The 27,281-nt window shown below is 44.7% G+C and overlaps 3 protein-coding genes and 1 pseudogene across 3 annotated transcripts in view; 1 reads left to right on the top strand and 3 right to left on the bottom strand.

Moving 5' to 3' along the window:
* Gucy2c (guanylate cyclase 2C) overlaps window positions 1-11,704 on the bottom strand; it is a 112,361-nt gene extending 100,657 nt beyond the window's left edge. Inside the window, exon 1 of the mRNA XM_029557656.1 lies at window positions 11,587-11,704. The gene's annotated coding sequence lies outside the window, so the exon portion shown is untranslated. The remainder of the gene's footprint in view (window positions 1-11,586) is intronic.
* LOC103752321 lies at window positions 2,885-12,775 on the bottom strand (annotated as a pseudogene).
* Window positions 12,776-13,144: 369 nt separating this feature from the next.
* Window positions 13,145-13,516, bottom strand: LOC103752320 (histone H4). The gene has a single exon (XM_008856043.3). It carries the CDS (start codon window positions 13,495-13,497, stop codon window positions 13,186-13,188), a length of 312 nt encoding a protein of 103 aa, XP_008854265.1. The 5' UTR covers window positions 13,498-13,516; the 3' UTR covers window positions 13,145-13,185.
* A 3,389-nt stretch (window positions 13,517-16,905) lies between these two features.
* LOC103752318 (histone H2A.J) lies at window positions 16,906-17,503 on the top strand. Its single transcript, XM_008856042.2, has one exon. It carries the CDS (start codon window positions 16,980-16,982, stop codon window positions 17,367-17,369), a length of 390 nt encoding a protein of 129 aa, XP_008854264.1. The 5' UTR covers window positions 16,906-16,979; the 3' UTR covers window positions 17,370-17,503.
* Window positions 17,504-27,281: the final 9,778 nt, after the last annotated feature.

Genomic DNA, 27,281 nt, shown 5'->3' with positions numbered 1-27,281 from the left:
AGAAATTCTTGACGTTGAAGATAAGAGCTGGGAAATTCCGATGTAGTGGAAGTGAATGTGAGAGAAAGTTCAAGAGCCATAAAAGCGAATATCTTGAACTCATTGAGCATCTACTAAGACCTTGGCAACAGGTTGGAAACTATAAAAGAGCCTCTGAAGTGAAAGTGGGAGAGAGTTCACATGGCCTTTGCATTTTCTGAACGTGTACTAGGAACTTACCTCCCAAACTGTGCTTTTTCTAAAAAGTTTTGAGTGTATGTGTCTGTGGGGTGCCACGTGAATGTGGGTGCCTTCAGAGTCCAGAAGAGGATGTGTGATTCCTTGGAGCTGGATTACAGGCAACTGTGAGCTGACAATTGAACTCGGGTCCTCTGGAATACAGAACATGTTCTTAACCGCTGAGCCATCTCTCCAGCCCTCAAACTGTGCTTCTTACATGTATTATTTTGTTTAATTTTGAAACTGTATTTCAGAGGGTTTCACTATTCTATCCATGTTTTATGGAAGAAGAAAAATCTTTGAATTGGAGATCACACAAGTGGTAAGTGATTGAGCCAAATATTGGGCCAGTTCTGGCATATTCTAGGATCTTTTCTTTTAGATCTTTCTATTGAGAGGCTACTGAGATAACTTAAATAACAAAGAGTACCTAAGAGGAAATGAGGACGTTTGGAAGGGGCTAAGAAAATATGCGTATTAAATATAATAATAGTTTTATGGGCTGCCAAGATGGCTCAGCAGGTAAAGGTGCCTGCCACCAAACCTGAAACCTGAGCACAAGCCCTGGGAGCCACACGGTGGAAAGAGAGAACTGATTCCCACAAGCTGTCCTTTGACCTCCACACCTATACTCAGATATATGCACAAGCACATAAAGTAAATGGAGTGTAATAAAAATAGTTTCATAAGGATAAAGGAAATAGCAAAATCGGTGAAGAGAAAATGGTAAAAATGAAAACAACAACAAAAAACCTAGGTGTGCTAAGTTTGTTAAAATGCGATTTTATATAGAAGGCTTCTTTAGCTAGCTTATAAGAAAAAAATAAAAATAAGTTTAGAAATTAAAATGAAAAGCATCGGGCACTGTTTCTTTTATTTATTCCTGGGACACTGCATCTTATTTGTTTGTTTATTGTATATTTTTATTTTACATGTATGAGTGTTTTTTTCTGAATGTAAGTTCACTCATCCATGCAATGCCCACTGAGGCCAAAAGAGGGTGATGGATCCCTTGGAACTGGAGTTAGGGACCTGAACCTGGGTCCTCTGCAAGAGCAGCAGGTGTTATTAACTGCTGAGCCATCTCACTAGCCCCAACATTGCATCTTTATATAATGAATGACCTTAAGTTTACATCCTGAGAGGGCTGAAGAGATGGCTCAGTGGTTAAGAGCACTGGCTGCTCTTGCAGAGTACCAGGGTTTGATTCCCAGCACTTACAAGGTGGCTAATAACCATCCTTAACTCCAGTTCCAGGAGATTTGATGCCCTCTTCTGACCTCTGCAGGCATTGCATGACATGGGTGCACTTACATACATGCAGGCAATACACTCAGACCCATCAAAAATAAGAATAAAAAATAAAAAAGTTTACATCCTGAGCCCTGATTCTTTTCCAAACTTCATGTTCAGAAATCTAATGGGCCTTGTATGTCTGTGGGGGATGTGGAACAGCAGTCCAAAAACAGCATGCCTGCAACTGAACACTAGACTCCATCCCCTTTACCTTCCCTTTTTTCCAATCCAGGAAGTGAAATCTTTGTCCCACCGCACCCTTCCATCTAAATCCTGGGCATCATCTTTGGCTTACTTTCTTTCCCTCACTCCCACATCTAATGGAGACACAGCTCTGTTGCCACTTGCTTCTGATAAGGCTCATCTTCACTTCTCTGTTAACATCCTCCTCACCACCTCTTGCTTGGGAGACTCTCAGAGCCTCCTAACTGTTCTCCCTGCTTCGGCTTCTGTCCCTTACAACTCATTTCCCCACACAACATTCCACAGGGTCTCCCTGTAGCCCCAGCTGGCCTGGAACTCACTATGTAGGCCAGGCTGACCCTGAACTAATAGAGATCTGCCTGCTTCTGCTTCCCCAGTGCTGGGGTTAAATGCATGTGTCACCATGCCCAGGTAGTCAACAGACTTTTCAAAAAATTCTAAATCAATCTCTCTGTAAATCATCTGTCCTGGGCTGGAGAGATGTTAAGAACACTGGTTGTTCTTGCAGAAGACCTGGGTTCGAATCCCAGAATCCACATACCAACTAACAACTGTCCGTAACTCCAGTTCCAGGGGATCCAATGGCCTCTTCTGTCCTCCACGGGCACTGCACGACATGGGTGCACTTACCTACATGCAGGTAATACATGCATACACATAAAATAAAAAATAATAAAATATTTTTTAAAAATTCTAAATCAAATACCATTCCCTCCTAAGCCTCCCAGTAGCCTTACCATTTCACTTATAAGAACATATAGCATTTACCAAGGGTCAAACATAATCTAAGTGCCTTATAAAATTAGCTCAATTGTGACAAAAATCTATGATGTGGGCTAAATTATGTCTGTTTTTCAGATGGGGAAACTGAATCAAGATTGGTTCAACAATTTACCTGTTTGTACACAGGTTGAGTGTTGGTTCTGGGATTCCAAGCTGAGTCATCTGACTGGAAGTGCAGACTCTGAAGCCCTGTACCTCTGCTGTCTCTCAGAAGACATTGAAACTCATGACTTTACAAACAAACAAACAAACAAAAAAAAACATAAAAAGCAAAAGAACAAAAAAATACAAGAAAAATAAAAACAAAAGCAAAGAAAAAGAAAATGCAAAACAATGGGTTTCTTTTAAATTTATGTGTGTCACCTGTGGGCAGGTGCCTGCAGAGGTCAGAAGAGGGCACCTGATCTCCCTAACCTGCAGTTACAGATGTTAAGTGCCATGTGCGTTAGGAACCAAGCCTGGTTCCTCTGCAAGAGCAGCAAGTGCTCCTAACCGAGTCATCCCCCAAGTCCGGGGAGAGTTTTCTTTCCAAAAGCTAATTTAATCTAGTTTCTTCACTTTGGGCAGAGGAGCTTGGACAAATTCTCCATGTTATTCTAGACCATTAATTTTAAAAGGCCGTCATGAAGGTGAAATCGCCATATGAAGGAAACAGCAAAAGGACAACTCAATTCTCTCCTTCCTTCTTCCTGGAGGATGTCTGCCTGGCTGGCCGCGGTGAAATGGGGCATTTGTAACACGTTTTGTCTAATAGCTGAAGACAGGCCTCCAGGGTGGACAGACTTTCTTAATCACAAAAGCCTTTTGGGGTCTAATTTTTGTAGTTGAACCAGAGGTTTGAGCTGCTCAGCAAAGTTCCTCATGGCATCAGAAACCATGTCCAGCCCAGGTGGTGCAACAACACTTAATTCTTCAAGATAGGAGAATGACTGGGCCTCTGTGTTATCTGTGTTCCCTGGGACCAGGATGCAGTAAATCTTGTACACCACAATCTCCATGATGCCATTCCGGAACAAGTGTCCTTTGGCAACAAACTCATAGTCCATGTGGAAGCCCATTTCCATCAAGAAGTCGGTGAAGTTCTCAGATGTGGCAATATCCACACAATTCTGAACCAGGGCGTGGCAGTTCTTATTCCTCATCTCTGACTGTCCCAGGGAGCGCACATGCCACGGTGACCCTGCCCTGTCCATGGAGCACGGGGCCCTGAGAACAAAGGGGCTGGCCTGCTGGCCCTTAAGGAGGAATACCATCTCGTGATCCAGGAAAGTCTCAGGTTCCACGTTGTCACACGGACCACGAAGGCGGTGGATGAGGCTTTCCAAACTGTGGTCTAAAACACTTCTCTGCAGTAGGTACTCCATCATGTTAATGGTGCCCCCAGTACTGGCATCATGGTGACTGGAGGTGCCTCCATGACGGCTGTGATTAGGTGGAAGACAACAGAACTGAACACAGATCTCCCAATCAGGTAAGCACAGGATACACCTGAAAGTGACTTAAGGGGCCCATCTATCGATCATTTTACATATGACGTCATGGCAACTCAGAGGGGCACGAGTCTGACTAGAATGGGCGACGGCCTTTCTGAAAACACCTTTCCAAACCAGCACTGCAGAGTCCTGAGGCTAGACCTACCCCACAGGTCCCTGCACAGAGCCAGGTCACATACACTCACAGCAGGATCTCGCCCCAAACACTCCCTACCCACTTCTGGTAGGAAGTGGAAGTCCCCCAATTGGATTTTTTGACTAAACTTTTGGTTTTTTGCAGTACTGGAGATTGAACGCGGGGCTTCATGCATAACAGGCAAGTGCTTTACCAAGCTACATCTCTAACATTTAGATAAATTAATTTAAAATAAATTTTATTGTTTATTTATTTATTGGGGGTTATACCGCATGTGGGGGGGGGCGGTCAGAGGACAACTTGTGGGAGTTGGTTCTCTCCTTCCACAATGTGTCCTGAGCATCAAACGCAGGCTGACAGACTTGGTGGTAAAATACTTTACTTGCTGAGCCATCTTGCTGATCCTAATAAATCTTTTATTTTGTTAAAAAAAAAAAAAAAAAAAAAACCTCAGTTACGAAAAGAAACACTAGGTTTGTAAAAGAATTCCGGTGAAAGGATTAATGAGATCATAAATTGCTACTGATCTCCAAGACTTCAGACAAAAATGAACAATAAAAATAAGGAATAAATTACAACTTTAAAATAATTTAAAGAAGCCGGGCGTGGTGGCCCAGGCCTTTAATCCCAGCACTTGGGAGGCAGAGGCAGGCGATCTCTGTGAGTTCAAGGCCAGCCTGGTCTACATAGTGAGTTCCAGGACAGCTGGAGCTACAGGGAGACCCTGTCTCAAAAAGACCAAAAAAAAAAAAAAAAAGAATTTAAAGAATAAAAAGTGGGGAGAGTTCCTGATCTGGCTCTGGCTTCGGCTGGGTATAGGGACTGAGACCTTAGCAGACCACCTAAGAGTGCCTGAATTCAGCCTCCACGTGGTGCTAAAAGATGGAAGCATCCTAAGTGCCCCTCAACTGACAAGTAGTTAAGGAAATGTGGTACATTTACACAATGGAGTTCTACTCAGCAGTCAAGAAAGATGAAATAATGAAATTTGCAGGTAAATGGATGGATCTAGAAACTGTTATCCTAAGTGAACTAACACACAGAAAAACAAAAGACGTATGTTCTCCCTCATTTGTGGATCCTAGCACTAAATTCTTATGGTAGATGGAATCCCACTGAAATGGTCCAAGAGCCTATGGAAAACAGATGATACAGAGACCCCCCAACGTTCAATGCCTTGCCACAATGGAGGAAGATTACCCCACAACTATCATCCCCTCCAAAGCTCAGGGACTTTTGCAGAAGAGGTTGGCAGAAAGAATGTACGAGGTTGGCAGAAAGAATGTACGAGCTGGAGGGTTAACTGGAAGTGACCTCTGACCCCTATGCTGGCATGCTATAGTCACACCTCCTTCCCATGCTGGTCAAGGAATAGATGGGGGAGTCAGTTACCCCTCCCACACAATCAGGTGACCTTAGCTGCATGTGGGGGAGAGGCCAAGGATATATAAGCCGAGATTGTCATGAGGCACCTCTCTCAGCATTTTGTGCACCTGTTAAGAACTCATAGAATGTGCTCGGCGTGGTGTGCACCTTTAATCCCAGCACTGGGGAGGCAGAGGCAGGTGGATCTCTGTGAGTTCAAGGCCAGCCTGGTCTACATAGTGAGTTTCAGGACAGCTGGAGCTATAGGGAGACCATGTCTCAAAAAGACCAAAAAGAGAAAAAAAAAAAAAAGGAAAAAAAAGAACTCACAGAATGTATATTTGAGTGTGGACTTTCCAGTGCAGCTGTAAATGGGGGGGGGGACTCTTCTGTAAATAAATCCCCACCCTATGCTCTGTTAGCAAGCCCAATAAACTTGTTAGGATTAAAAATAATAATAATAAAATAAATAAATAAGTAAAAAAGTGGGGTGTGGTAGTACAGCACTTGGGAGACAGAGGCAGGAGGATCCTGAGCATGAGGACAGTGTGGGAAATAGCCAGATTTTGTCTTGATAAATAAAAACTGAATAGAAAGAGCTAAAAGGACTGCGAACTAGTTCGGGTGGAATGTTTGCACAGTGTGCCTGTGCTGGGGGTATCCTGCATTTGATCCTCCACAAGAAATTGGTATTTGGAGAGATGGTTCAGCAGTTTAAGAGCACTGGCTGCTCTTGTAGAGGACCCGGGTTTGAGTCCCAGAAGCCACATGGCAGCTAACAACCATCTGTAACTCCAGTTCCAGGGGTTATGACACCCTTTTTTGACCTGCACAGGCATTGCATAACATGGGTGCACTTACATACATGCAGGAAAAACACTCGTACACATAAAATAAAAATTATAAATAAAAGTTTGGCAATTGAATATAGGGGTTACAAAACAGGTTTGGGAGACATAAACTTTGGGAGTCTGTTTTGAATTGGTGATCAATTAACCCTCTAAACTGAACAAACATTTTTTGATGGTGCTGGGAATTGAACTCAGAACCTTACACATACTAAGCAAATGCTCTACCACTGTGCTACATCACCAGCCCTGAACTCATTTTAGGATAACGAATGAGAACAAATTCATACACTGAGGTAGCGATAGGGTGAGTGGGAGGGTTTTATATCTCCCTATTAACACCACTCATCTAGCAAGAAAGCAGAAACTGGAGGAGGCTGCTTAGATGGGTCCCCTTTTAGCTCTGAAGGAATACTTCCATACAAATCCCAGTCCCCACTGTAGAACGTTGCCTCTATTGAGCATGATGGAGAGACATGACTGACAGCCTCTTAGCTGGCTCAGGGCCAGGTGCATCTCTCTAGATGTACAGGTCAGTTAGTATTAACTATCAACTTGACAAAACGTAAAACCACATGGGAAGAGAGTTTCAACTGAGGAACTTTCCAGACAAGATATGCGTGGTGGTGGTGGTGGTGGTGGTGGTGGTGGTGGTGGTGTCTTCATTGTTAATTGAAGTGGGTGAATGTGGGAGGCACCATTTTCTGAGCCAGGCCCTGAACTGTGTAGGAACAGGGAAAGCTAGCTGAGAACTAAGCAAGTCTGCTCTTGACTGTGGAGGTGGTGCTTTAAGTTTCTGTCTTGACTTCCCCCCAACAATGGGCTGTAACTGGGAGTTGCAAGCCAAATAAACTTTTTCTCCACTGAGTTGTTTGTTGTCAGGGTATTTTATTACAGCAATAGAATGAAATTAGGACACTCTTTACCTCATTAAGTGTAAGCATCCTTTTATGGCTGATACTAGGGACCAGAGGGATGACTCAGCAGTTAAGAGCATTGACTGCTTTTCCAGAGGACCGGGTTCGGTTCCCAACTCCCACACAGTGGCTGACAATCATCCGTAACCCCTGTTCCACAGGTTCTGGTGCATTCTTCTGGCTTCTGCAAGCACTGTATGGGTGGTGTGCTTACATACATTCAGGCAATACACTTATACACATAAAAAAAATTTTTTTTAATTAAAAACCTGATACAGAACTAAGTTGCCCAGTTAGTCGTGTGAATTCATCCAGACGTAGTAAAATCAAAGACTGGAATAGAATCCCTAAACCTACACCACCAAAATGCTACCACCTTTTCCCTCATCTAAAGTGTGTCTGAAGGCTGACTGCCAGGTGTAGTGCTCTCATGACTGTGAATTCCAGGCTCTCCCAACATGGTGAATATTCATCTTCTGTCTTTACTGCGATGAGTTATTATACAGTCATTATTTTTACCATGCAGAGAAAAAGATGACCGTTAACATGAAAGGTGGTGAAACCATACTAAATTCGGTGTGAATGACACATCAGGCTAACAATGTTTTAGTTTCTAAAGTTAGTGTACAAAGTAATGGGTTTCATTATGACATTTTCATATATAGATTATACCTTGTTTTAGTAATAACTCACCTGCCTCTCTCTGTGCCTGCCTCCGGCTGATTCCCTCCCTTCCCCTAGTTAGATCACCCCCTTCTGTTTTCATGCCATGCGTATTTCCCTATCCTTCCAGGATCTTATTTCAAGTTTCATGACCTACACACATGCACACACACACAACTCACATTTATCTACACACATAAACTCTAGGTTCTACATGAAAGAAAATATGGTCTTTATCTTTTCTGATAATGTTCCCAGTTCCATCCATTTTCCTGCCAATGTCATGATTTCACTTTTTTTTTTACAGTTAAATAAATGAACTGAAGGAATTAGAAGAAATGGTTAAAATATGATCAAGAGCTGGGCATGATGGCCCATGCCTTAATCCCAGCACTCAGGGGCAGAGGCTAGCAGATCTCTGTCAGTTCGACGGCTAGGTTGGTCTACATAGCGAGTTCCAGGCCTGCTGTGGCCACAGGGAGACCCTGTCTCAAAAAGATGACACACATCAAGAAAATTAAGAGAATAATTTCTCTTAATTATGCACACACAGGCATGCGTGTGCACACATACACGTACATACACACAATAAAAAAACAATAGAATGAGATAATTAAAATTATTAGGCTAATAGATTTTTAATTATCTATTTTTATTTTATGTGTATGAGTGTTTTACCTGCTTGTATATAGGTGTACCATGTGGGCACAATACCTGTGGAAGCCAGAAGAGGACTTCAGATCTTCTAGAACTGGAGTTATAGATAGTTGTTAGCTGCCATGTGGGTGCTGGGAACTGATCCTGGGTCCTCTGCAAGCCAGTGCTCTTAACTGCTGAGCCATTTCTCCAGTCCCTTCTAAAATATTTTTGAGGGCTCTAATATATCCACAAATATCTGAAAGATGTAATCATTAGATATAGCAAAGCTAGACATGAACAAACCAAGTTTAATATTAGAAATACCATGCATGTGTGTTCTAATATTGTTATGATATTGTTTCAGCAGAAGACCACTCAGACACAGAAAAGTATGCCAAAAGAAAGTCTTCATATATTTTTCTAGCTGTCTGGCAACTACACTGGGCATTCAGTTCCCAAGTACAGTACCAAGCCATCTCTTGGGTAAGCTTTTATACAGAAAACTACATCCAAGGGTGAAAAGTTTAAGTTCCCAAGCTTAGGAATGGAAAGCTAACAATTTCTACTCTTGTAAGACAATAGCTGTTCTGCAAGAGCAAGCCAAGTGGGAAAAAAAATGCAGAAACCATAAATCTGCAGTTAGCAGGAGCAACGCCAAGCTTAGGAATGGAAAGCTAACAATTTCTACTCTTGTAAGACAATAGCTATTCTGCAAGAGCAAGCCAAGTGGGAAAAAAAAAATGCAGAAACCATAAATCTGCAGTTAGCAGGAGCAACCAGGAACATGCTGCCCTGTTCTCAAGGCAACCAGGAGCCTGCTGATGTGTTCCCATGCCCTGGGCTAGATTCAGCCTAGACTTCAACATGGCGTAGCTATGGTCAAGAAGGTGCTTTACCACAATATTTTGATAAAATATGTGGCTTTACAAGAAAATATAAATTGCCAAATTTAACTTAGGAGAAAATAGTATAGGTCTAACTAGACAAAAAGAAAAATGATGAATTTGAAAATATAATCCAAATATTGCCTCCAGGACAGAAACAAATAATTGCTGTTATCCTAGCTTGCTTTTTGTTGTGATAAACACCATGACCAAAAGGAAAGGGGTTATTTGGCTTACCCTTCCAGATCATAGTCCATCTTTGAGGGAAGACAGATAGGGACTCAAGTAGGAGGAGAGGCAGGAACCATGGACGAATACTGCTTACTGATTTGTTAAGCTCCTTTTCTTTAAAAAAATTAATTTATTTACTTTTATTAAATGTTTTGCTTGCATGTGTCTAAGCACATCCATGCTGTGGAAAGTCTACAGCGGCTAGAAGAGGGTGTCAGATCCCCTGGAATTGGAGTTGCTAGAAAGCCAACCTGGTTCTCTGCAAGAGCACCCAGTGCTCTTAACCACTCAGCCCCCTTTCTTTTAAGAAAAAAAAATTGCCTATTTATGGGGGAGGGAAGGCCAGTGAGATGGCGTAAGGGTGCTTGGGACCAAGTGTGGCAAACTGAGTTTGATCCATGGAACCCACATAGTGCAAGGAGAACCAACTTCCCATAGTTGTCCTCTGACCGCCCTTGAACACTCGTACACACACACACCACACAAATAAATGTAAAAAAATTAAAAAAAAATTCTTTCCAGCATAATGTATTCCTTTTTATGTCCAGTAGGTGGCAGTTAGAACCATAGATTTTGCCAGAGTGTTTGAATCCCATCCTCTGGCAATATTTTAGCTTGTAAAATAACATGCAATTATAATAAGCCATCCACAAATTTCTGTGTATTCATTTTTTGAAGCTTTGGGTACAGTAGGTATGGAATGCAGAATGAAGATTAGACATACTCCCATTTCAACGTTTCTGAGCAATTTACAAAGGATCAATAGGCTGTTTGACAGTTCAACTACTCTGAATTTCTACAGGATTTACAGAAGGCCTTAGTGTGTCATCCCCTGTGAAAAGTGCTCTACATTAAAACTGTAAATTAAGGGTGCTGGGGATGTAGCTCACTGTTCAAACATGTGCTTTGTTAATACACCATGTCCTGGGTCCATTCCCAAATACCTCCTCCAAATTGAAAATTAAAACTTAACCCTGCTATAATATTAATGCCTCATTTTTAAAGCTAGCTTGAAATTTCATTGATTTCAGCCCCAGATTTCCTAGTTGTCTTCAAAGCTTCTTCCTCTGTCAGGAAAGATCTGTGACTCATCCTGCATAGGGGTAGGGGGCAATTCCCTTAACCCCAAGACAAGTTATCTGTTTAAAAAAAGAAAAAAAAAAAAGACAGAAACTCTGATGAAAGGCAATTCATTAATATTCCTCAAGACCATTGTCATGAAGCCAGGCATGACAGTGGGAACTAGTAATTCCAGCACTTGGGAGGCTGAGGCAGGAGACTGCTATGAGTTTGAGGTCAGCCTGGGATATAGAGTGAGATTTTGTCACACACAAACAAACACACACACACACACACACCCACCCACATACACCCCAAAAAAAAAAAAAAAACTAGGCAAACAAACGCCTAGAAATTAAAAAAAAAAAACGTATTTATTATTTTATGTGTATGAGTGTATTGCCTGCTTGTGTGCAAGTCACTCATGTTATGTAATGCTTTCAGAGGTCAGAAGAGGGCATCAGATCCCCCTGGAACTGGAGTTACAGACATTTCTTAGCCATCATGTGGGTGCTGGGAACTGAACCTGGGTCCTCTGCAGAGCAGTCAGCACTCTTAACCACTAAGCCATCTCTCCAGTCTCCCCTCCCCCAACCAGGCCCACCTGCTTAGAGATGGCACTGTCCACAGTGGTCTGAGCTCTCTGAACATCAATTAACAAGTAAGAAAATGCGCCAGAGGCTGGATGTGGTGTGCACCCGTTGAATCCCAGCAGAGGCGGGCGGATCTCTGTGAGTTCAAGGACAGCCTGGTCTACGTAGTGAGTTCCAGGCCAGCTGGGGCAACAGGGAGACCGGCTCAAAAAGACACGCCCCCTCCCCACCCCCTAAAAAAGAAAATGCACCAGACCTGCCACAGGGCAATCCACGGAAGCAGTTCCTCAACTGGGAGCCTCTCTTCCTGGGTGTCTCTAGTTTGTGTCAGGTTGACAAACGCTCACCAGCAGTCACTGAAAACGATCTTTCTGAAGACAGAAACGTATGGAAAGCAGCTCAGCTCAACTGCATTACTTTTTTCAGTTATCTTTCTCACTTTCATTAAGGAAAGGAGCCGAGCCTGCGCAGTTTCAAGGGAAAATACTGTAAGTGAAACATCAGCCAACAGGGTGAAAAGAGCCCGGATGGCAAACAGTGGTACATACGGATTAAAAAAGAGCTGTGAGGCCCCACAGGGCTGGATTCAAATCCTGGTTCCAATTTTTTTTTTTTTTTTTTTTTTTGGTCTTTTTGAAACAGGGTCTCCCTGTAGCCCCAGCTGGCCTGGAACTCACTATGTAGACCAGGCTGGCCTTGAACTCAGAGAGCTGCCTCCCGAGTGCTAGGATTAAGGGCATGCACCACCACCTCCGGCGCTGGCTCCAATTCTTTAACCCTTGTAGTAGCTTTTGCATCTGTAACTGCTTCATAAATTTTCTGGGAAACGGGACACAAGCAATAAGCACTTAACACAAGATAGTTAACCATTCCTAATGAAATGCTAGGCTACTGCTGTGGAAATCCCAGTAACATCTATTACTAACATCCCTCCCCTCCCCTCCCTCCTCTTTCTCTCTCTCTATTCTGACAGGGTCTCTCTGTAGTCCCACCTGGGCTAGAACCCGCTTTGTAGATCCCATAATAGAGATTTGCCTGCCTCAGCTGGGATTGAAGGCACACGCCACCACACCCAACTCATTCTTTATAAAGATTTTGTTTTAATTAATGTATGAGGTGGAGGGTGCACACGAGTGCAGGTGCCCGCAGAGGCCAAAGCTGAGATCCCTCTAGGGGCTGGTTACAGGTGTTTGAGCTGGGAATTTAATACAAGCAGGCTGAACTGCTCAGCCATCTTCTAAAAATGTGGCACACAGCCTGGTGGGGCCGGATCCTGGCCTGTCATCACAGCACTCAGGAACGTGAGACAGGAAACTCACTCAGGCCAGTCTAGCCTAAACTGTGTGAATCTTCCAGAAAAACACAAATCTCTCAAGGAAGGTAAAGCTATAGCAGGGGAATCCTAGTTAACGCTGAGTGATCAGGTCTTACTTGGGGGTCCAAGCTTCCTCCCCAGTCCCTGCATCACCGACCGAGGATGTCTGCTCACTGGCACCGTCCAGGCTTTGCTAGAGTACCTCACCCCACATACTTGCAAAGAAAAACCATCCCTGCAAGTCTGCCACAGACCAGCGCTCAGGACCAGCATCCAGATTAAAGGAATGAGGACGCTTACTGGATGCAAAATGGCTTTCATCTGCTAGGAGGGTGGATCCACGCGGGACGGCCCAAAGCCAGCCTTCCTCCCACTAAGAACGCGGGCTCCCTCACCCTAATTTGCATACAGGATGCTATGCAGACCCCCGACAGAGTTCCATCCTGCCCCACCCTTTCTGCTGGCCCCCAGTGTTCCTAGCTCCTCCTCGAGGTTTTGGGGGCCCTGAAAAGGGCCCTTGGGGTTCGGGTGGTGAGGCGCTCAGCCGCCGAAGCCGTAAAGGGTGCGGCCCTGGCGTTTGAGCGCGTAGACCACGTCCATGGCCGTGACGGTCTTGCGCTTGGCGTGTTCCGTGTAGGTGACGGCGTCCCGGATGACGTTCTCCAGGAAGACCTTAAGCACCCCACGAGTCTCCTCGTAGATGAGCCCTGAGATGCGCTTGACGCCACCGCGGCGGGCCAGGCGTCGGATAGCGGGTTTGGTGATGCCCTGGATGTTGTCGCGCAGCACCTTTCGGTGGCGCTTGGCGCCGCCCTTGCCAAGCCCTTTGCCTCCTTTACCACGTCCAGACATCTTTTCTAAGACCTAGGAATACAACCCGAAACAGTGAGCCGCTGAGCAGGGTTTATAGTCCCTGAAGGCGGACCTGTTTGAAAACAGCAGGAAAGTGGGCGGAGCTCTAGGCTCCACCCCTGGCGCGGTCCTCCCGGCAGCTGCACCGCCCGAAAGCCGGCTAAGCAAGGCGGGAAAAGTCTTTTTTTTGTTGTTTTTCTGTTTTTTTGAGACAGGGGTGTCCCCTGGTAGCCCCGGCTGGCCCGGAACTCTCTATATAGACCAGACTAATATTTCCCATGAATTTGAAGAATACTGATAGATTTGAAAGTTTAAGCAATATAGTTTATTTTTCTTTTTCTTACCGCAAATAAAAAGTAGGTTTAGTCATTCTTGCTTCTGTCCCTGCGCTCTAATTCGTTATTGTGGGTTGTTTGTTTTCATTTTCTTCTAAACAGAATGCATGCTCTTACACTACTTTGAAGTAATTTATCAATCAGTAGGAGCTACCGACGTGTCCTACTAGATTTTAGTCACGTGTGGGTCTTTTTTAGTGGCTGGAGAAGTATTTGGGTGGTTCATTTTCTCGTGACCACACCTAAGAAAATTATTTTAAAAAAATATTGTGTGTGTGTGTGTGTGTGTGTGTGAGTGAGTGTATTGCCTGCATGATGTAAGTGCACCCAAATTCTTTTAATAAATCTGACTTTCCCGCTCCCCCCTGCGCCTCCTTTTTGCTCTCATCTGTTTCTATATAGTTTGTGAATTTTCCTGCCGCCCCCCCATACACACTTTGTATTTGCTTTTCACCCACGTGTCTGTTTCTATAGCTATTGAGTTGAATTATTGTAAATGCCTGTCATTTAGATTCGAGGTTCTCAAAGCTTCGGTTTAAAAGTCAGAAATTCTAACCCGGTGCAGTGGTTCACACCTGTAATCCCAGCATTTGGGAGGCTCGGGCAGGAGGATTGCTGGGCCCTCCAGGCCAGCCTGGGCTACAGGGAAAGCTCCAGAACAGCTGGGGTACGCTGAGCTTCTGCCTCAACTCCACAAGCCTCCTCCTCCATTCCAAGTTCTTATAAACAGTTGCCAGAACCTGGTCTTGGAACGCTGATTTTTAACACAAGTCCCCAAAACCAGAGAAAGGCTAAGTTTTTTTTCTCAGGAGACCCCCTGAACAAAAATTCAAAGTATGAGTGTGTCTCTGTTCTTCTAAGACAGGACTCTTACTGAGGTTTCATCGCATTTTAAAAGGCAGCAGGATTTAAGATAGGATTCATAGTACTTTCCCAGGACCTTAATGGACATGTTGAGGAATGAACATTTTAGTAAATTAGATTTTTTTTTTTCTGATCTGTAATCTTGAAGATAAGCCTTCCCAGTAGGGAGATTACACTAAATTTTTATAGATCTAAAGGCTTTTAAATATTACTTTTAAAACAGACGTTTTCTAAAGATTTCCTGGTATCGGGCCCCCAGGGTGGTCAGGAGTTCTGTCTGTAAAACTTGTTTATGGCTTAATCTGTGAAGCTTGACTGACGCCTGCCTGTCCTGCAGCCTTTTGATAAGGCTGGTTCTGGTTTTTGTTAAGTTTTAACAAGTGGGCTGTGGGCCCCTGAGCACTCATGGTGCCTAGTTTCTTTTTAGTTTCTCAGTATATTAATAATTCGTTAAAAGAGCCCACCACTGGAGGGCAAAAAAACTAATTATTTTTACCTTATGATGTTAAATCCTTAGCTCGTTAGAATTCTTACAAAAATTGAAGGAAAAACGGCACCTAAAATAATACTTCCAAAGCTCTGTGAATAATTTTACATGGGGGGGGGAGTGGAAATGATGGAAATACAGTGCTCATATGTTAAATTTTCAAAAAATATTTTTTTAATTTCCATTAAATTTAAGCCAAAAACGACATCAGAGATTTGTATATCCATTTATTCAGTATATATAACCGTTATTGAATGCTTACCAGCTTCACAAACACTTTTCAACAGGGATAAAATATAAAAGTTAAATAATGTCTGGGTGTGGTGGTGCAGGCCTTTAATCCCAGCATGTGGGAGGCTGAGGCAGTGTGGATCTCTGAAAGATCAAGACCAGCCTGGTATACAGTGAATTCTAGGCCTGCTGGGGCTACCGAGAGACTCTGTCTCAAAAAACAAACAAAAGTTTGGAGAGCAAGCAAAGGCTAGGCAGCCTGCACCTCTGAGCTGTTCCAGTGGCCTCTCCTGTGGAATCCAATGACTCTTTGTAAACCTATACATAGGCTGGGAGCCAAGAAATGTTGTTTCAGCCAACTGAGCTTGTCCAAGCCAGAAACTGTTCCTGTCTAGTCTGTCATCAGCTTTGAAGACCGAAGAGAGGTACAGTTCTTGAGAACGACAGACCATTGCTAGGGGAACTGCCTCATGGGGTGTAGTTAGCATAGGCCAGAGCCAACCAGCTCTCCAAAGCCCGCAGCCACCTCCAGCACACCTACTAACGTTAACTGTTGAGGGTACTTGGGGACAGAGGGATGCATCTTCAGGATGTTTTTGATTTGCTTTCATTTGTTTTTCTTTCTCCATTTGAGGTAATTTTGCTCTTAACCATGGCTCAACTCAAATTCTTCACCCCCACCCCAGCCTCTGGAGTGCTGGGGTTACCAGCATGCACCACCACTCTGCTTTCCTAAATTCTTTAATTTTGTTTGGTTTTGAGATAGTGTCTCCCTTCCTAGCCTGGTCTGACCTGGAGGTCATAATTTAGCCCAGATTAGTTTTGAACTTTCAATCCTACCACTTTACCTCAGTCTCCAAGAGATAACTAGAATTGCAGACATACACCACGCCTGGCTTTGCTTAATCCTTTTTTATATATTTTATTTTTATTTTATGTGTATGAGTGTATTGCCTGCATGTCAGAAGAGGGCCTTGGATCCCCTGGAACTGTAGTTAGAGACGGTTGTTAGCCGCCATGTTGGTGCTGGGACCTGAACCCGGGTCCTCCCTAAGACCAGCCATCGTTCTTAACCTTTCAGCCCCTGTGCTTAATTCTTTGTTATTGTCTCGCTCTGTATGTAGTCCATGCTGATCTGGAACTCTGGCTATTGTTGAGAAACGGTCTCACTTTGTAGCCAGACTGATGGTGGCCCAGACTCCTGGCAATCCTCCCGCCTCAGCTATTCCCGTGTTGGGATCACAGGCGTGAGCCACCCCCAGTTTCCCCTTCCTTGGCAGCCAGCAGGAATACTGAAAACCAAGCTGGTGCTTCCCGGCAGGCCTCGGGTAGTCATTTGGCCGCCTATGTAAATGAGGACTAGGAATCTGCACTTTTGATTGGGGCGAGTATGGCAGGTTGGGCCGTCTGCTAGCAAGCTGATTGGATGAGGCGGCTGCCCGTCACGGGTGGCACCGCTCACTGGGCGGAGCCGGCCGAGGCAGTTCCGGGGTGGTGCGTTGCGTTCCGGAACCGAGCCCGACGGCCGTGGCTTTTCGGCTGGAGTTCCGGGCTTGAGGTCGAGTATGTCCGGCCGCGGGAAGCAGGGCGGCAAGGTGCGCGCCAAGGCCAAGTCGCGCTCGTCACGCGCGGGGCTGCAGTTCCCCGTGGGCCGCGTGCACCGGCTGCTGCGCAAGGGCAACTACGCGGAGCGAGTGGGCGCCGGCGCCCCGGTCTACCTGGCGGCCGTGCTGGAGTACCTGACGGCCGAGATCCTGGAGCTGGCGGGCAACGCGGCCCGCGACAACAAGAAGACGCGGATCATCCCGCGCCACCTGCAGCTGGCCATCCGCAACGACGAGGAGCTCAACAAGCTGCTGGGCAAAGTGACCATCGCGCAGGGCGGCGTCCTGCCCAACATTCAGGCTGTGCTGCTGCCCAAGAAGACCGAGAGCCAGAAAGTCAAGAGCAAGTGACCCGGACGCGCCCCCACGCAGCTGGTCCTTCGCCCGTGCGGGTGTCACGGAGGGTCGGTGGCCGTCAGGCCCTGGGACACGGGCGGTGAGGAGCCCGTTGGAGTCCGGAGCCAATAAAGTCCGTGAAAATCGAGTGATCCAGAGAGCTGTGTAGTGGGATGATGGGGTGCTGGGTTGGGGAGCGACGGTAACTTGGAGCAGCTGCCCCCCTGGACGGCTTTGATCTGCACGCAGACCACCGTTGTGGCCAGATGGGAGATGGAGGGACCCGGTGGCCCGGGTTGGGAGCTGAGCGGCAGAGCCGGTGCCCTGCGGCTTACTCCGGAATTAATTTCTGCTTCCAGTTCCTGGTGCCTTGCCTCTCCTGCCCTGTTTGTGATCATTCCTAGGCCAAGTCTTAGGACTGTTTGGAAGTAGTTCCGGGCAAGAAGTTCCTTTTCTGGCCATATTTTTAAAAGGTTGAGGAACTAACCTAGGGTGTTTGAAATTGCACTAACAGCCCGCTGTGTTTTCATGAACTGAATACCAAATATCGACACCCAACACCCTTCATGAAAAATGAAGGAAAGCTCTAGAAGCTTGTGTAATACAGGCGTGAGTCATGAGGATTGAAGTTTGTTCCCCCGGACAGTGTTGCATAACAGTGGAGCCCATAGTATTTAAGAGCTTTTAAAACGATTTTGGCTTGCTGCTTGCGGTAGTACATAGCAGTCATCCCTACACTTAGGCGGTAGTGGTTATCCTTGGCTACGTGGTGAATTGGAGGCCAGCCTGGATTACATGAGACCCTATCTCAAAAATAATTTTTTTTCTCAAGTTTTAGCTTCATAAAAGTTTTTCTTAGTCATATGCTTCAGAAATTGGCTTGAGTTTTGCTTATAACAAAGTCAAACCCTTACCTTGAAGAGTTAATAACTCTTGGAAATCTCTTTCCCACTAGTTTGAGCAATGACTTGCAGGAGTATCAGTCCTTAATGGTACAGTATTGGTTTAATTTGTGAAAAAAGGTAAGGTCACAGGATTTAAGTGCAAGGAGAAACATAAGTCAAGACTGCATTTAAAAGTGCACTGGAGCCAGGTGTGGTGATGTAGGCCTTTAATCCAGCACTCGGGAGGCAGAGGCAGGCGGATCTCTTGAGTTCAAGGCCATCCTGGGCTACGTTGTGAGTTCCAGGACAGCTGGGGTACAGAGAGACCCTGTGAAAAAGACCAAAAAAAAAAAAGTGCACTGGTAATCCTATTCTTCTGAGTTGGGAGGTAGCTCAGTGGTAGAGTACTTTCCTAACATGGGTGAGGCCCTGAGTTCAGTCCCCAGCACTGGTTCCCTTCATAAACGTTATTTCTCTCAGTGTGATCCCACTTCATAGGACCCACAAAAAAACATCTTAGTGTAGACAGCTCACTTCTGGTTCATCCTGGGAGTCAGACTTGAAGTCTCTCGTTTGCAGTGGGTGACCCATTTTCCCAGAGGACTTGCTTCATCCCCAGTGTTAAGTAGATAGACCATGCTCTTGTATCACCTGGAGAGGGCATCTCTGAATGAGGCCAGCTAGGTTTGTTTCCATGTCTTGAAACTCAGTTTTTTTTCTTTCTTGGTTTCTGAAGACAGGAAAAAGGACAAATAAATAATATTACAAATCAGTTTCTTTTACTGCTTGCTTCTGTCTGCTGTCTGTTCAATATGGGTATTGGGATTACTTAGTGGTCATCTTTAAGGTGTACCAAAGTTGGGCCACATATACCTGTTAAGAGGCAAATTGTTGCCTTCAAGCCGAGGAGAAAAGACACCGTGGGCAGTTCCAGGATGTAAACCTGCTATGATGCCTGTCTTGAGGGCTAAGATTATTCTATTAGGCATATACATTAATTCCTTAATACTTTGAAAAATACTGTTTCCTACAAGGATATGGGTTTTCCCTTATACAACCTAAATTATAGGTAAGCATACAAGTAGGTGGTGTGGGAACTTTTTCTGAGGAGACGTGAACATACTCAGTCCAGGTAGGACATGGTGACAGAAACAAGTCTACTTTGTAGCTTGGTGAATCAGTAAGTTTAATCAGTAGGAGCATGGGCAACTTTAGGGGGATATATCCCTGAAGGAAAACAAATCTCAGTACCCCACCCCAAAGTAACCACTAGCTGCTTAAATCTTTGGGTAAATGACAGGACCTGGTGAGCCCACCCATGACAGAAAGTTAGTGTGCCCAATCTTGTACAGATGGTCACAGGTGTTGAAAACCCAAGTGGGCAGGGCAGTGACATTCCCTGCGTGGAGGACAGTGTTCCACAGCAGTAGGAATTTTAAGACAGAATTGTAGCCAGGTGTGGTGTACAACTTAATATCAGCATTTGGGAAGCTGAGACCAGATCCCGAGTTCCAGACCAGTCTAGGATACATAGCAAGTTCCAGAAGAGATAGGACTGCACAGCAAGACTCAAAACAGGAAAACTCAGAATTAGTTGTGAGGAAGTAATAGACACAAATATATATGTGGCCAGCCCTCTGTATCCATGGGTTCCACATTTATAAGCAGTTGTCAAGTGCTGGTTTTGACATTTGAGTCTTATTTGCCAAAGCTGTGAGGTGCCTGAGGTTATTACCAAAGTCATGAAGAAATAGGGACAAAGGCCGAGACCTTCGCCTTTCCTGATTCCTAGCGGTCTGTACCCTGCTACTAGAAGAGCAAGACAGGCAGGATTCAAGATTCTAAGTGCCACCCCCCCATTTCCACCCAGCAGCCACCACCGCTGCCCCAAGAATGTGTGTGGGATCTCTCTTCAAATACTTCTGCCCCTCATCATTTCTGATGAGAGTTAAAAAATTTGAACACTATTGGCAGTTAGAAAAGCATGCTTCCCTCCAAACCAATTCAGCCTGTGATCCCTGATAAAGTTCTTAAGGTTCATTTAAAAGGCCAATGTTTCAAGGACAAAACCATATGAAGATAATTTTGAGACCGTATGAAGACAGTTTCAGGCATAGATTGGTAAGGACTGAGCTCGGATTTTTAATAGAGTTTCAGTGCTTAGTTTTATTTGTACACTGACTGCTGTAGAGAGAAGCCATTCAGTGGGGAAGGCTGTAAAGTGGCCAGGATTTGTTTGATCTTAGTTCCTCCTGCAAAGCCAGTTTGGCTTTGTAATCCCAGAGAGCCAGTCTGTTTAGTTTTGCCTTGGAATGAACATAGGTTCAGCCCAGGCCATAGTTGGCGCTGACTGGGGTACTGACTGTGAACTCTTCACAAAGCCATTTCCAGTAGTGAAAGGTCGCATAATGTGGTGCTTAAGAACTCAAGCTCTCTAAAATGAGACTTAGGTTCAGATCTACTCTGTTCCTTAGTCACTTGGTGTTGGAACACTTCATCCTCAGTTCAATTTATTAAATGGGTGAATGTATAACTCTTTTCTCAGGCTGGAAGGGAGGGAGGGAGGGAAGGAGGGAGGGAGGCACTAGAAAGGAACTTGGAAGAGTCAGGAGGCCCCTTCACAGGGTTATATTATAAGCAGTAAGCTATTAGGGGAGACAGGGAAGCTTGGTAGACTAGCTGAATGCAGATTGAACAGGGAACCTCAAGTAATGCAGGTTTTGTGAACTGTCACCCATTCTAGAGTGGGCGATTTGGTGATGCATCTGCCTGAGCCACCCATGCACCTGAAAGTCACCACTCATCCAAGCTTTTGTAAGTAACCCCAATAAACTCATTGGCTCACCAAGCTGGACTTGGATGGAATTGTTTCTTTGGTCTCTTGTTTCCGTTTTATCTTGCGTGAACAGAAATGGAGTCTCCAGGAAAAGTCCTGCAACAGCATTATAACAGTTACCTCAAGGGATTCTGAAGAGGATTCAATGAGGACGTGAATGTGGGTACTAAGTTTCCCAGTGTTCAGTGTTCAATCAGGGGTACTGGTATGTGCAGTAATCCCCACTTCCATATAAAACAAGAAACAGAAGTGTGCTCAGTGAAGGTAGAAGCTATTTTTTCAGTAAGAAACTGGTTGTGGAGTGAATGGTAGTTACAGGATCTATGGAAACAGATAAGTTCGCAACCCTGTGGCTGCTGTCAGAACAAGCAAAGAAGACAATTTTAGTGGATGTTTTACTAATTATAGGATAATTAAAATTTGTAGCAGAACAGAGTAAAATGTGGTTAAAGCCTGTGACTGAATTTTTTTCACATCTATATTTTCTCCCCCTTGAAGACAGGCTAGCTTAGACATAGTGGCTTGTGTTTTGGTTTGTTTTGTCTTTGAGACCGGGTTCTCATGTAGCCCATGTTGGGCTCACTAGATAGTACAGGCTGACCTTAAACTTTTGATCCAGCTGCCTCCACCTCCCAAGTGGTGGAGATTACAGATGTGGACCACCACACCTGCCAATAATGGTTTGAGTGCGTCTACACTGAGTTAAAATGGAGCCTGTCCAACAATTTATTCAGTAATATGTGTTACACCTACCATTGGTAACCAGGGTCAAGAAACCTACTGTCCTGGGCCGGAGAGATGGCTCACAGGTAAGAGCACTGGCTGCTCTTGAAGAGGATCTGGATTCAGTTCCCAGTACCCACTTGGTGGATTAAAAACTGTCCATACCTCTAGTTCAGGGGATCAACGCCTTCTTCTGACCTCTGTGGGCATTGCATGACACAGGTGTACTTACATACATGCAGGGAATATTCTCATAAAATTTAAAAAAAATTTAAAAAGAAAACTTGGGGCGGGGGGCTGGAGCGATGGCTCAGTGGTTAAGAATACTGGCTGTTCTTGCAGAAGACCCGGGTTCGAATCCCAGCACCTACGTGGCAGCTAACAACTGTCCATAACACCAGTTCCAGGGGATCCGATGGTCTCTTCCGTCCTCTGTGGGCATTGCACAACATGGGTGCACTTACCTACATGCAGGCAATACACTCATACACATAAAATAAAAGTAACAAAACAAACAAACAAACCTTGGTCCATCTTGGAAGCATACTTGAAGGTATAATATAACGCACTGTGTGGAAGATGAGGAGGTGCTCAGAGTGTCATGGGAACAAGAAGTGGACATACCTGTGTCATTCAGCTTGCTAGAACCACCAGCTGGCGTGGGAAGTGACATCTGAATCAAGTCTGGGTGTCAACCTGAACGGGGGCTCACACAAAGCTATGGGCTCAAATGACAATTCTGGTTGGATTTGAATCTGTATCTAGAGACAAGAATTAGGAGTCGTGCTGTGCCTGGCTGGTGTTGAGAACTGAACTCTGGGCCTTGTGCATACTAGAAAGGATTCTATCTCTGAATCCCCAGTCACCCCTCATTCCTTTTTTAAAAATTTATTTTTATTTTACATGTATTACTGTGTTGACTGCATGTATTGTAAGTGCACCTGTGTTTTCAGCGGCCATGGAGACCAGAAGATGGGGTTGGATCCCCTGGAACTGGAGTTACAGATGGTTGTTAACTGCCATGTTGATGCTGGGAACTGAACCCCAGTCCTGTGCAAGTGCTCTTAACCACTGACCCATCTCTCTAGCCCCACCCCCTCCTTTTTAAAATTTATTTTTACTGATGTGTGTGCACACACATATGCACTTGTGTGAACATGGAGGCTAGAAGAGAGTGCCGGATCCCCTGGAGCTGGAGTTGTAGGTGGTTGTGAGCCACCCAACGTGGATGCTGGGAACCAAACTTGGATCCTCTGTGAGAGCAGCACATGCTCTGAACCGCTGAGCCATTGCTCCGGCATCCACCCTTCTCCCCCTTTATTGTGGCAAGGTCTTGCTGTGTAGAGTAGCTGAGCTCAGACTTGTGATTGTTCTGCCTCAGCCTCTGAAGTGCTGGGGTCACGGGCATGTGCCACCATGTGTGACCCTAATTTTTTTTTAAGCAAATATTTGGTGTCCTAATAGAAGTAGAGACTAAGAACGTACACAGATTGGAGAAGGAAGATGAGGGGAAATAATGAAACTAGCTTGAGACAGATATGAAATTATCACTAGGAAGCTTTATTTTGGTTTATCTATAAAAGGGGGAAAGTTGTTGGGTGTGGTGGTACACGCCTTTGGTCCCAAGCACTTGGGAGGCAGAGGCAGGCAAATCTATGTGAGTTCAAGGCCAGACTGATCTACATAGTAAGTTCCAGGCCAGCTGGGGCTACAGGGAGATCCTGTCTCAAAAAAAAAACAAAAAAAACCCTCTCCAAAACGGGGGGACATTTAGGTGTGGAAATTCAGGATTTAGTCTTTGCTTTTTAGATTTTTCCCTTTGTGTATGTTTGTATGTCTGTGTGACTGTGCACATGCATGCAGGTGCCTGTGGAGGCCAGAAGAGGGCCTTGGATCTCCTGGTGCTGGAGTTACAGGTGGTTATGAAAAGCCCCATGCAGGTGCTGGAAACTGAACTGCTCTTTGCAAGAAGGACCAGCAAGCACTCATAACCACTAAGCCATCTTTCCAGCCCTGAAAGTCAGATTTATTTTTATTTTTATTTACTTATTTTTGATCTTTTTGAGACAGGGTCTCCCAGTAGCTGGCGTGTAACCCACGATGTAGACCAGGCTGGCCTTGAACTCATACAGCCTCCTAAGTGCTGGGATTAAAAGCATGTGCCACCACACAGCTTAATTTTTTAATTTTAATCTATTTTTACTTTATGTGTATGAATATTTTGCCTAAGTGCATGTGTGCATGCATTGCCCACCAAGCCAGAAGAGGGAATCAGATCCTCTGGAGCTAGAGTTTCCAATGGTTGTTAGCTGCCATGTGGGTGTTGGGAACCAAACCCAGATCCTTTGCAAAGGGCAGCCTGAAAGTCAGATTTTTAAAAAATATTTTATTTGTTGTTATATATTTTTTAAAATGTGTATGAGTGTATTGACTGTGTGTAAGTGCACCCCTATTGTACAATGCCCTTGGAGGTCAGAAGAGGGCATCAGATCCCCTGGAGCTGGAGTTACGGATGGTCGTTAGCCACCATGTGGGTGCTGGGAACTGAAGCCAGGTCCTCTGCAAGAGCAGCCAGTGCTCTTAACTGCTGAGCCATCTCTCCAGCCCTGAAAGTCAGATTTTAAATATATACCCACATGAAAGAGAATGACTGCACTTTGAACAGTAATGTGGGTCCTTGGTAGTTTTTCCCAGCCATGCAATTATAAAGCCTGTGTTGCTTAACTCTGATGTATGAAATGGAAGGAGAGCTGAGCCCTGCACTTAACAAAATCACCTTTCTTTTTAAACAAACAACAAGCTGTCTGCTCATGAAGATGTTTTCTGTCTTCTAAGTTAAAGAATTTCTCAGATGAACTATTATATCATCATGTCAAAACCCTTCATGGGTCCAGTTAGATGGCTCAGCAGGTAAGCATGCTTGTTACCACACAAGCATGAGAACCTGAATTCAAATCCCTCTGAGTTCAGATCCCCAGCACCAATGTAAAAAGTCAGGCATAGCTGCACAGGTCTGTAACTTCAGAGCTGGGAAAGGCAGAGGCAGGAGAATTGTTGCAGCTTGGTGACTCCCAGCCTAGCTCCAGGTTCAGTGAGAGACTCTGTCTCAAAAGAGTGAAGTGGCAAGTGATAGAGCAGGACACCCAACATCCTCTGGACTCCACAACACTGTCTATAACTCCAGCTCTAGGGGATCCAATGCCCTCTTCTGACACTGCATGCACAGGCACACCCTCAGTGCCCACAAAGCCCCAAGGGCCACTACACCTCAGTACCCCTGAAGAAATTCTATGAAAGAGGCAAGTGCACAAATTAGTGGAAAAGCATAAAAGCAGGCAACTCTCTGTAAAGATTGCAACTTTAAATTTAAAATTTTTTTATTTTATGTGTATGAGTGTTTTGCCTGCATTTTTCTATGTAAGTGTACCCATGTCATGCAGTATCCATGGAGGTCAGAAGAGGGCATATCCCCTGGAACTGGAGTTACAAATGGTTGTTAGCTGCCATGTGGGTGCTGGAAACTGAATCTGGGTCTTCTGCAAGAGCAGCCAGTGCTCTTAATCACTGAGCCATCTCTCCAGCCTCACCTTTCTTTTTTTTTTTTTTAAGGAACAGGTTTGCAATATGTAGCTGAGTCTGGCTTTCAATTCATGATTCTTCTGCCTCAGCCCCCCAAGTGCTGGGAGTGTAACTTCTTTTTACATTTTTATTTGTGTGTGTTTGTATGTAGGTTGGTGCACATGTTCCACAGCGCACAGTAGAGGTCAGAGGACAACTTGAGTCACTTCTTTTTCTACCTTGATGTGGGTTCAGGAAATCAAACTTGGGTCATCGGGCTTGGCTACAATAGCATCTCTGCCCATTGAACTGTTTCACTGGCCCCAACAGAAAAACTTCCAACTAGAGCTGGGCTTAGAGCAGGTCATCATCAGTCATGAGTCAGGCAAACTCAACAGACCAGTTCTCAGGGGCACAGTGACAAGTCTGAAAAGTTGTTTTTTGTTTTTTAAATCAGGCTTGGAAATGGGACCTAAGGCAAAGCGTGTTCTAATGGAGACCTCCATTCCTTAGCCCTTGGAAGTAGCTTACAAATCGATTAGGTACGGCTGTGTCCAAGTCTCTTACACAGGTTCCTGCTTATGGACATCACTGAGTGTTAGCACTAGGTGCCAGGAATGGAGGACTAAAGATGATTGTAGGCACTGGAGAGATGGCTCAGTGGTTAAGAGATGGCTCAGTGATGAGGAACACTTGCTACTCTTGCAGAGGACCCAAGTTCAATGCCCAGCACCCATGACAGATGGCTCACATCTGCCTGTCACTCCAGTTCCAGAGGATCCGACGCCCTCTTCTGGCCTCTGAGAGCACCCACTTGCGTGTTCACATGCATACACATATAAATAAAACAAAATTGATTTAACAAATAATATAAATTTGATTAGATAATGGGAAAAAACTTCCAAGAGATCCTCTTTTAAGTGAAACAATTCAATACTACAGTGCCTTAGCCAATATGAGAACTCAGGTTGTCTTGAACATAGCTAGCAGCTAGGAGCAGGTACATCTCGTACATAGAAAATTGCAAGACATCTGTGTGTGCACACTAGTAAGAGGCCTGGTCCAAACAATAAGCACGAGAGCTGAATTCCTTTTTCATTTTTATTGTTTTGGTTTTTGAGGCAGGGTCTCGCTCTGTAGCCCAGGCTGACCTCAAACTCCTGGCAATCCTGCCTCAGCTTCCCAGTTTCTGGGATTACGGTGTCAGCCACCATGCCTAGCTCTAGCCGAAGGCTTTGCACAGCTGTAGTTGAACAAAACAAGCTCCGTTCCTTGCTCTTTGCCGAAAGGAAGAGCACGTACTGGGGAGGAGTCTTGGGTGCGTCAGGAAGAGGATGTTAGGATTTATTATAGGTTTATTATAGGACTTGGGTTTGCCTTAGTTGATTTGAGGGCTTTGCTCAGAGTTCAAATGAAGAATAAAGCTGTAATTGGTAAATACATAAAGTATGCCCAAGTGGGAGTTTCTTTGGTCATTTTTGTGCTTTGAACAGTATTTTTTGTGTATTTAGATATGACTATGGAGTGGTCTTGTTTTTGTTTTGATTTTTTAATGTTATTTTTATGTGTATGAGTGTATTGCCTGCATGTATGTAAGTGCATACATGTCATGCAGTGCTCACGGAGGACAGAGGAGGGTGTCAGATTTCTCTGGAACTGGAGTTACAGAGGGTTGTTAGCCATCATGTGGGTGCTGGGAACTGAACCTGGGTCCTCTGCAAGAGCAGCCAATGCTCTTAACTGCTGAGCTATCTAGTCTAGTTGATGGTCCGGGCCATTTGCTATCTGTCTTGGGCTGCTTTTCCTGTCTCAGTAGCTAAAGAAAAATACTGTTTGTGCCAAGCAATCTGTGCTAAGAATTTTCTAAGTGGGCTGTGATAGTGGAGGTAAAGGACACTGAATTTTTATGCAACAGTTATAAATTTA

The sequence above is a fragment of the Nannospalax galili genome, unplaced genomic scaffold (assembly GCF_000622305.1).
Source record: "Nannospalax galili isolate Female #2095 unplaced genomic scaffold, S.galili_v1.0 scaffold208, whole genome shotgun sequence".
Classification (NCBI taxonomy): Eukaryota; Metazoa; Chordata; class Mammalia; order Rodentia; family Spalacidae; genus Nannospalax; species Nannospalax galili.
The sequence above is the reverse complement of the archived record's forward strand: the minus strand, read 5'-3'. Positions and strand labels throughout refer to the sequence as shown.

What these genes read in the sequence shown, in the direction of transcription:
- LOC103752320 (XM_008856043.3), bottom strand. Translation starts at nt 13,497, where the DNA reads ATGTCTGGACGTGGTAAAGGAGGCAAAGGGCTTGGCAAGGGCGGCGCC.
- LOC103752318 (XM_008856042.2), top strand. Translation starts at nt 16,980, where the DNA reads ATGTCCGGCCGCGGGAAGCAGGGCGGCAAGGTGCGCGCCAAGGCCAAG.